This window comes from Lagenorhynchus albirostris, chromosome 1 (assembly GCF_949774975.1).
Source record: "Lagenorhynchus albirostris chromosome 1, mLagAlb1.1, whole genome shotgun sequence".
Classification (NCBI taxonomy): Eukaryota; Metazoa; Chordata; class Mammalia; order Artiodactyla; family Delphinidae; genus Lagenorhynchus; species Lagenorhynchus albirostris.
Genome location: NC_083095.1, coordinates 180,344,437 through 180,355,121, shown reverse-complemented (window position 1 = coordinate 180,355,121; position 10,685 = coordinate 180,344,437). Strand labels below are relative to the sequence as shown.

At 46.6% G+C, this 10,685-nt stretch overlaps 1 protein-coding gene across 1 annotated transcript; it reads right to left on the bottom strand.

Annotated features, from left to right (window-relative positions):
• Window positions 1-1,135: 1,135 nt before the first annotated feature.
• LOC132528809 (uncharacterized) lies at window positions 1,136-6,223 on the bottom strand. Its single transcript, XM_060164910.1, is given in 1 exon segment — window positions 1,136-6,223. A coding segment is annotated over 1 exon segment (5,088 nt).
• Between the last annotated feature and the right edge of the window lie 4,462 nt (window positions 6,224-10,685).

The window sequence follows — 10,685 nt, the reverse complement described above, 5'->3', positions numbered from 1 at the left end:
GTGTTACATGCCCACCATCCATCTTGGGGAGGTACAAGATATCCCGAGCCTGAAGGGAGGCTGAAATCATGACAAAGGTGTCGATGGGACTGGGGAGGTGTTCCTATACAAGTACCATTTCCAGAAACCGAAGACAGAGTTAATTTACTGTTCCCTTTCTGTTTCCATCGACAATGGTCCGGGGAGCTGACATTAGTATAATTAGAACTATATCCTATAGCATCATAATAAGGGGGAGGGGCAGCATAACAGAGCCAACATGATTTTGTAGCCTCCGGGTTTGTAGCATTAAGGACCGTAAAGGCTGCCTGCACCAAAGAAAGCATCCTATCCTGTGGAGTCCCAGGCTTAACTGTGGGTTCTTTGGATCCAGAGGTTTCATTAGTCTCATTCTTTGTTGACGTAGCTGAAGGGGCCGGGGGAAGCAAAGGGGGGCCAAGTACGGGATTTGGGCCTATTGATATAGGAGCAGGAGTCTCAATCTTTAGCTTAAGGGTCATTAATATTCCCAAATCATATCCATTCTTGTAAAATCTAATGCCCCATGAGTGGCCATTTACCCATTTTTTTATCTCTTTTTCCAGGATTACTAAAGGAAATTTTGAGGGGGTGGCACCATCCTGAACATTCGGGGGCGATGGGTCGGGGACCCCTATAAGAAGTATGAGTGTAGTTGGCTGTTACTGTAATAAAATCCCAAGTTGAGGTGGGTCTCCAATAAGTATCTCCTGTGGTTTCACATCCCCAGTTTTGGCAATATAAATTTTCAGGGATTTATAATTCAGGGATCGGGGGCGATGGAACCCGGGGCATACATAGAAGGAGAGGGTTCTGAGCCAACTTCTTCGGACCTGGTTTTTACAACCCTCTCCGGAGTAATCAGCTTTAGTTAGAAGTTGGGACGGAGCATTATGCTGATCATAATAACTCTCTAGATCCCAAAAGGGAGCTCCTATGGCCAGTTTACAGACATCAGGAAAAAGGTCTGGCCACCAGGTCCAGGGAGGGGCAGTATGGCTAATGGACCAGGTTATATCTCCAGTTTGAGAAATTACCTGCCAAGTTAGACGTTGGGGCAGGTGAGGGCTAAAATCACTTACAGTCAGTAAAGGCAGTAAAACCAAAATTATAAGTCTTAGGTTCGTAGAAGCTTGAGTTTGAGCGGGTTGTCGGTTCTTTGGGCCTGCCATCCTGATGATGCCGCCGCTGGTGCAGCTTTCACGTGTGAAGCATGGATCCAGGCAGCGATGCCGTCCACTTTTATGGCCGTTGGGGTGGTTAGGAGGACGGTGTATGGTCCTTTCCATCGAGGTTCCAACGTCTGGGTTCGATGCCGACGGACGTATACGGAGTCCCCGACTTGGAAAGGATGAGTTTCTCCCGGTGTTCCCGGTTGGTAGGCCTCGGCGAGTTGGGACCATATCTCCTTTTGGACCAGTTGGAGTCCCAATAGCCTAGCATACAAGTCAGTGTTATTTTGACAGTCTGGTTTTATTTCTTCTCCTAAGGTGAGAAGGGGAGGTGGGGCCCCGTATAGCACCTCAAAAGGAGTAAGATGGTACCGGGAAGGTGTATTCCTAACCCGGAACAGGGCTAAAGGAAGGAGCACCGTCCAATCTGTACCGCCAGTCTCCAAGGACAATTTGGTTAGGGTCTCTTTTAGAGTTCTATTCATTCTTTCTACCTGACCTGAACTCTGGGGTCTATATGCACAATGTAATTTCCAATCAGTCCCCAAATATCTGGCCACATCCTGACTTACCTGGGCGACGAAGGCTGGACCATTATCAGACCCTATTACCTTTGGTGCTCCAAATCGAGGAAAAATTTCTTCTAAAATCTTCTTGGCTACTACAGCAGCTGTTTCTTTCTTTGTTGGGAAAGCCTCTATCCATCCTGAAAAAGTGTCTACAAAAACTAAAAGGTATTTATTACCGTACCTTCCAGGACGCACTTCAGTAAAGTCCACCTCCCAGTAAGTTCCTGGGCGGTCCCCCCTGAGTCTCTTTCCAGTTTCAAGTTTCCCTTTTTGAGCATTTACCTGTTGACATGGGACGCATTCCTGCACAATTTGTTCAGCTAATTTTGTCATTCCAGGGGTTTCGTACCCGGCTTTTTGTAACAAGGCTACCATCTTTTTAGTCCCCAAATGTGTCCATCTGTGCATCTGTTGTAACATGGATTCTGCTTGCTGAGGGGACAAAGTTCCTTTTGTTGTGGCCGGGATGATTTCTTCATCACGGCCTGGTTTTTCAGGAACTTTATCTGACAGTCCTAGAATGACTTCTCCCGATGCTATTTCTCGGGCCACTTGGTCAGCCATATTATTTCCCCTAATTATTGGGGTATTTCCTTTTTGATGTCCAGGGCAGTGGATGATACTGACTTTAGTAGGAAGCATGAGTGCAGTCAACAAAGCCATGATTTCGTCTTTGTTTTTAATTTCTTTGCCACCTGAAGTTAGTAGCCCTCTCTGTTGGTAAATGGCACCGTGGATATGAGCGGTAGCAAACGCATATCTACTGTCTGTGTAGATGTTTACTTTTTTATTCTCTGCCATCTCTAATGCCCTCGTCAGGGCAATTAATTCAGCTCGTTGGGCTGAGGTCCCTTGTGGTAGCGCCGCTGCCCATATGACTTGTTTTCCGTCTACCACGGCTGCCCCAGTTCGACGCTTACCTTCCTCCAGGAAACTGCTCCCATCCGTGAACCAGGTGAAATCAGCATCAGGGAGGGGCAGGTCCATCAGATCTGGCCTACTGCCGTGTGCTGCGGCCAGTACTTCCTGACAATCATGTATGATGGTGGAGCCTTCCAAGTCAGGATCAGGTAGCAAGGTGGCTGGATTGAGTCCTGTGGCTGGAGCAAACTTGATGCGATCTGAGTTTAGCAACAGGGTTTGGTAATGGGTCATCCTGGCATTAGTTAGCCACCTATCCGGTGGTTGACGGACTACATTTTCCAGGGCATGAGGAGCTGTTATCGTTAGATTTTGTCCTAAAGTTAGTTTGTCAGCATCTTTGACTAGAACGGCCACTGCAGCGATTATCTTTAAACAGGTGGGCCATCCTGATGCCACAGGGTCCAATTTTTTTGACAAATAAGCAACTGGGCGATTCCAGGGACCCAATTTCTGAGTCAATACTCCTTTTGCAATGCCCTTATTTTCGGCCACATATAAATGAAAAGGTTTGGTTACATCTGGCAGTCCTAGGGCTGGAGCTGAAAGTAAAGCTCGTTTGATTTGGTCAAAAGCCCGTTGTTCCTTATCGCCCCAAACGAAAGGAGTGCTGTTTTTGGTTAGGGGGTACAATGGGGCTGCCAGCTCAGCAAACCCTGGAATCCATAGTCTACAGAATCCGGCCGTCCCCAAAAATTCTCTAACCTGCCTGGCGTTTTTGGGAGCCGGAATTTGGGCCACCGTATCCTTTCTGCTCTCCGTGAGCCATCTTTGCCCCCCTTTTAATAGATACCCCAGGTAACTGACCTGTTGTTGGCATATTTGTGCTTTCTTGGCTGAGGCTCTATATCCCAGGGTTCCAAGTTCCGTTAACAGTTTTTCAGTACCCTTGATACAATCTTCTTGGGTCTCAGCAGCTAATAAAATATCATCAACGTATTGGAGTAATGTTACCTGGGGATTTGATTCTCTATATAATGCCAAATCCTGATGGAGGGCTTCATCAAAGATGGTCGGGGAGTTCTTGAATCCCTGAGGTAGCCGTGTCCATGTCAGCTGACCAGACATTCCCGATGTTGGATCTTTCCATTCGAAGGCAAAGTAGGGTTGGCTCAGGGGAGAGAGTCTTAAACAGAAAAAAGCATCTTTAAGGTCCAAAACAGTATACCACGTATGCTGAGGTGGAAGAGTGCTCAGGAGGTTGTAAGGGTTTGGAACTGTGGGGTGGAGATCTGCCACCCGTTTGTTTACCTCTCGTAGATCCTGCACCGGCCGATAATCATTTGTTCCTGGTTTCTTTACCGGCAGGAGAGGGGTGTTCCATGCTGATTGACATCTTATTAAGATGCCCAAGTCTAGTAGCCTCTGTATATGGGGACGGATACCGTCTTTGGCTTCTCTACTCATGGGGTATTGACGGACCATTATTGGGGTGACAGTTGCCTTGAGTTACACTAGCACCGGGGGCCGATTTTTGGCCATCCCCATTCCGGCAGTTTCTGCCCAGGCTTGAGGGAACCGAGTTACCCAATCTGTAACATTAACTCGTGAGGATGAAGGCTGCTCGTATAATTTATATTCATCTTCTAATTTCATAGTCAATATTTGAAGTAACCTTCCTTTATTATCAGTTATGGTGGAACCTTCTGGCTGAAAGTGGATTTGAGCCCCTACTTTGGAGAGTAAATCTCTTCCCAGCAAAGGATAGGGGCATTCCGGAATAATCAAAAATGAATGGGTTATTCGTCCAATCCCAAGATCTACTGTCCTTCGTGTGGTCCATGAATATTGTTTATTCCCAGTGGCTCCTTGTACCCATGACCTTTTAGCTGAGATAGGACCTTTTGAGTGGAGAAGGACGGAGTGCTGGGCTCCGGTATCTACCAAAAATTGAACAGGTTCCCCCTCCACTTTAAGAGTTACCCGGGGCTCGGGGAGAGGGTTCGAGCCCTGACTTTCCTAGTCGTCTTCTTCCAATGTTAAGATTTTGTTTCTGGTTGGCCTTCCTCCATTCTTTTTCTTAGGGCATTCTCTCGCCCAATGTCCTTTTTCTTTACAGTAGGCACATTGGTCCTTGTCTAATGGTCGCCTTCTGTCTGCCGTTCGCCCTTCCTGCCCATTTCTATCCCCTATATTTCTTCCTCCAACCACAGTGGCCAGTATCTTACTTAAATTCCTCTCTTGTCTCTTATCTCGTCTTCTTTCACGGGCTGCCTGCTCTTTCTGCTTTCTTTCTTCCTTCTCTTCCTCTGTTTCTCTTTTGTTATATACTTTATCTGCCTCTTTTACTAACTCCTGAAGCGAAAATCCCTGCAAGCCATCTAGCCTCTGTAATTTCTTCCTAATATCAGGGGCCGCTTGATCAATGAAAGCCATTGCTATAGTAGCCCTATGTTCCTCCGAAGTTGGATCATAAGGGGTAAAGCGTCTAAAGGCTTCCATTAAACGTTCCAGGAACACAGTTGGCGATTCCTGGGGCCCCTGAGTTACTTCCCTTACCTTAGCCAAATTAGTGGGCCGTCTGGCCACTCCATGGAGACCCGCCACCAGAGCCTGGCGATACATTTTCAGGCGCTCCCTACCTTCCGGGGCATTGAAATCCCAGTTTGGCCTGACGAGTGGGAAACCAACATCAATCTCGTTAGGCAGCTGGGTAGGTTGCCCATTGGCGCCTAATACATTTTTTCTGGCTTCTAAAAGAACCCGTTGCCTCTCCTCAGTCGTTAGGAGAGTCTGAAGCAGCTGCTGACAATCATCCCATGTGGGCTGGTGGGAGAAAACAAGAGATTCTATTAAAGCGGTAAGGGCCTGTGGATTTTCGGAAAAAGTTGGGTTATGCATTTTCCAATTATAAAGATCTGCAGAGGAAAAGGGCCAATATTGGAGAGGTCTATTCCCTTGGCCGTCGGGGGGGCCATACTCTCTAAGAGGTAGGGCAGTGGAGTCCGGGGAGATAGCCCTCCGGCTCCTAGTGCCCGCTGAGGGACCCCTTTCTTCTTCCATCATGGATGGTTCCCTTGGTGCCGAGGGCAGTGGAGCTGGGGGTCCTCTAGGTGGTAGGGGATTTGGGGCCGGAGGATAAGGGGGTGGGGAATCCAAAAGAAGCAAATCGGACTGCGGGTCAGGATAAATCGCCTTCGGTGGATCCAGGGCGTCAGGTAGCTTTTCCGTGTTGGGGTTTTTCTTTAAGGCTAATATCTCCGACGCTGCTGATGTGTGCGCGGACGTACCTGTTGAGGAAACAAAGGGCCGGACCCACGGAGGTGGGGAGAGAATTAAATATTCCCAGACCAAGACATATGGTACTTGGTCTGGATGTCCGTGGGGATCTATATTAAATATCTTAGACTTCAGCAGCTTAATCTTGTCTAATAAAAAGGATCCTTCGGGGGGCCATCCTATCTGAAATGTTGGCCATTCAGAGGCACACAAAGTCTGCCACTTTCCTTTCTTCACCTCTACCGAAAAATTATGGGCTCTGGCCCGAACTTCGGTCCAATGGCTTAGGGTAAGGGAAAGAGGAGTCGTCACAGTTTGTCCCATTGTCGTCCGTCAGAGAAAAAGAATAGACCACAATACAGAAACAGTTAAAACTCCATGAAACACATATACGCATGGGCCACCGCGAGCTCGCTTCAAAACCGAAACTTCTTCAGATGGCAGTTATCACCAAGGGAACTGCCGAAACCGAGTGAAGGGGAGACAGAGTTTGCCTCTCCTTCCAGATGAGCCACCAGGGCGTCCCCTAGGGCTCATGGACGCCGGCTATTAGCACGTCTGCCTAGCCAGAGGTCCGATACAGATTCCATAATAAGCCGATTCTTACGGCTTTCCTCCGATAATGGCCCACAAAGAACAAGGGACAAACAGACAATCAAGCTCGAGCTTACCTGGTACCTCCAACTCCCGATGTTCTTGTGGTCCGGGGCGAGTGGAATCCCGGACGAGCCCCCAAATGTTAGACCTGCACGGTCTCCTAGGAGTTTCGACTCGCCCAGGAAACAACAAGAGTCGGAAGTCGATGCAAAACGCAAGAGGTTTATTGAAGGCCGGTGCACCGGGGTTCCTTGGTCCTCACGCAGGAGGTCGAAGAAGGAACCCTTTTGGGCGCGAATATGTCAGTTTTATAGGTTCCCACTTCCCCGTATGTAAATTATAGATTTGGTTGTGTTCTCCTGCTGATTGGTCCCGGCTTAGGCTCGGACCAGAGAGGGAACTTGTCCCCAGCTGCCTGATTGGTCTTTGACAGACACCTTTTTTACATTTTGTTATCTCCCTCCTTCTCCCCAGCTGCCTGATTGGTCTTTGACAGACACCTTTTTTACATTTTGTTATCTCCCTCCTTCTCGGAAGGGGGCCGGACATCCTGGAAATTCACCCATTGTCTAAGAAGCCCCTATTGTCTGGAGAGTTCTTAATCATTAGCTGGAACAATGTCTCTCGAGTCCCACAGTTTCAGTATAAGACAGCTCACAGGATATGGCTCAGAATATTACCTATAGCCCTTAAGGAGGAACTAAAGGTCCTTGACTTTGCTTACTGACTAAACTATCATTATTTGGTCTCCTTTGACTGTTTTCCTCTGTTTCTGCATTTTCTCACTTCTCTGATTAAACTTATTCTTTGGCTAAAGTTTTTCCACAGACAAAATGCAGCCTGAGGACATGAGGGGCAAACACCACAGGGTCCTTCTCCGTTTCACATGGGCATGGCTTGTTGAGTGGCCAAGGAACTTGGTGAAAGATACAGGCAAGCCAAGGTTCTATACATAGCTGGGAGATCCATATCGTCATTCTTGAAGGTCCTGAGTCCTCAAAAGTCCTGTCTGATTTTGGGGGGTTGCTGTATTTTTCCATTCATCTTTGCTGTTGGACATGGAAATGCTGAGAGTTACTCCAGAGAAACTCCTGGGTTCCAGACATAGTTCTTGACTCCACTGTGTACCAACAACCTGTTTTCCTCTTGATAATCCGAATTAATCATTTCAACCAGTAGAGTGCCCCCTTTCTCTGCCTTTGGTTTAGTGGCGTAAGGATCACACAGTGTGGCCAGGTACCAGTTCAATTCACTCTCATCTAATTCAGTGGAAACATTGTTGTGCTTCCTGGTAGAAACATTCTCCCCTTGGGAACTAAGACCTCCAAGCCAGCAGATCATGAAGTTGCTGGGACAGGAAAGCAGTGATTTTAGGGGTGGATTATTAGGTGTAAGAGTGAGAGGATCCTCTTCCCCTTTTACCCCTCAATTTCTGGACCTGTGGCTGTGGGAGAGATGGTGTCTTGTACTGATTCAAAGTGTAGAGGAAGAAAAGTAATTTTGTTGCAGGAAGGGGGACCCCTTCCAGGGCCCGAGAGTGGGCTCTTGTCTAACACTAAGAAATGAATTGTCTGAGGAGACACACGTGTTGGCAAAGCAAGAGACTTTATTGGGAAGGGGTGACTGGGTGGAGAGCAGCAGGGTGAGGGAACACAGGAGAGCTGCTCTGCCATGTGGCTTGCAGTATCGGGTTCTACGGTAATGGGGTTAGTTTCCGGGTTGTCTCTGGCCAGTCATTCTGACTCAGGGTCCTTCCTGGTGGTGCACTCATTGCTCAGCCAAGACGGATTCCAGCGAGAAGGATTCTGGGAGGTTGGTAGGACATATGGGCTTAGCATCTCCTCTCTCCTTTTGACCTTTCCCGAATTCTTCCGAGTTGTGGTAGCTTGTTAGTTCCACGTTCCTTACCAGGACCTCCCGTTGTCAAGAAACTCATGAAAGTGGCTACTATCTTGTCTGGCCAGGGTAGGCGGTTTCAGTCAGTGGTTCCCCTAACAATTTTCCTTCTACCCTTTCTATGTTATTGGCTGAGAGCCCCCCCCGGCCCCACCCTGTAAAAAAAGACAGATTAACTGGAGAAAAAAAAATACCACCAACAGAAGTTTAATAACATGTATACCTCCTGTGTACAAGAGAGATACCTAGGAAAACTGAATAACTCCCTGAAATGGCCCATGCCACCACCTTAAATATCATCTCCAGCTAAACACAAAAGAAGATGTTGAGGGTGAGGATGGAGCCAGTTATGGGAGGTTCCGAGGAAAAGCACGGCAAACAAGGGGATGGTTGTTATGCAGCTTTAAGTCCATGTTCTTCTACATTGATAAGAGTTTCTAGAGGTTTAGTCATTCTCTTCTTCCCGGTACAGCCAGGAAGACAAGCTTACAACAGAGATTTTCCTTACAAATGTAAATGTCTCTTACGAAAGGGTAACTTTTATTCTGTTTTCAGAGCTTCTCCCGTGTGTGTAGTTTCTTTTTAATATTTTACCATTTTATTTATTTAATAAATTTATTTATTTATTTATTTATGGCTGCGTTGGGTCCTCGTTGCTGCGCACGGGCTTTCTCTAGTTGTGGTGAGCAGGCGCTACTATTTGTTGCGGTGCCCGGGCTTCTCATTGCAGTGGCTTCTCTTGCTGCGGAGCACAGGCTCTAGGCACGTGGGCTTCAGTAATTGTGGCACGTGGGCTCAGTAGTTGTGGCTCACAGGCTCTAGAGTGCAGGCTCAGTAGTTGTGGCAACACAGTAGTAGTTGCTCTGCGGCTTGTGGGATCTTCCCGGACCAGGGCTAGAACGCATGTCCCCTGCATTGGCAGGAGGATTCTTAACAACTGCGACACCAGGGAAGTCCTGTAGTTTCTTTAAAATAACTAGCTCAAGATAATCCTTATGTCAAAGAGGCATATTTTGGGGTGGCAAATTCTGCTCCCCTTTGAAAGCATGTACTACATCCTCTTAAGACAGAACCACATCCTTTCGTGGATTTGTCTCTCAAATGCCATGACTGAGTCTTCAATAAGCCATTCTACCTTTCCACTAGGTCAGCTCTACTGGGTATGGGATATATGATAAGACTGTTATCCCAAAACTGGGTTCACCTCCTGGTGGGTGTTGAGCCAAAAGACACCACCAAGCCAAAGATTGGGAGAAGGAATGATTTATTACTTGCAGCAAGTAAGGAGAACACCAGGGATCTTTCCCAAAGCAATGTCTCCCCAAACAGCAAGATTGGGGAAGTTTTAAGGTAAGGGTACATGCATATTCATGAAGGGACGTGAGTAGAGGAGAATTCAGCATAGAATTAGGGCAGAAGTTGACAGAGTCCAAGCTTTAGTTGATTGAAGTCAAGAGGGTCAACGTCATCATTCCATCCTCCACCTGGGTGGAGGCCTTAGTTCCTGCAGAACTCAAAGATATATTATTATGTATGTCTCTTGAGGAGGAACTAGGACCCTGTTTTATCACTGACCTGTTGTTTCTTTCTTTTTTTTTTTACATCTTTATTGGAGTATAATTGCTTTACAATGGTGTGTTAGTTTCTGCTATATAACAAAGTGAATCAGAATCTTTAGGATTCTCTATGTATAGTATCATGTCATCTGCAAAACAGTGACAGCTTTACTTCTTTTCCGATTTGGATTCCTTTTATTTCCTTTTCTTCTCTGATTGCTGTGGCTAAAACTTCCAAAACTATGTTGAATAAGAGTGGTGAGAGTGGGCAACCTTATCTTGTTCCTGATCTTAGTGAAAATGCTTTCAGCTTTTCACCATTGAGGACGATGTTGGCTGTGGGTTTGTCATATATGGCCTTTATTATGTTGAGGAAAGTTCCCTCTATGCCTACTTTCTGCAGGGTTTTTATTATAAATGGGTGTTGAATTTTGTCGAAAGCTTTCTCTGTATCTATTGAGATGATCATATGGTTTTTCTCCTTCAATTTGTTAATATGGTGTATCACGTTGATTGATTTGCGTATATTGAAGAATCCTTGCATTCCTGGAATAAACCCCACTTGATCATGGTGTATGATCCGTTTAATGTGCTGTTGGATTGTTTGCTAGTATTTTGTTGAGGTTTTTGCATCTATGTTCATCAGTGATATGGGCCTGTAGTTTTCTTTCTTTGTCACATCCTTGTCTGGTTTTGGTATCAGGGTGATGGTGGCCTTGTAGAATGAGTTTGGGAGT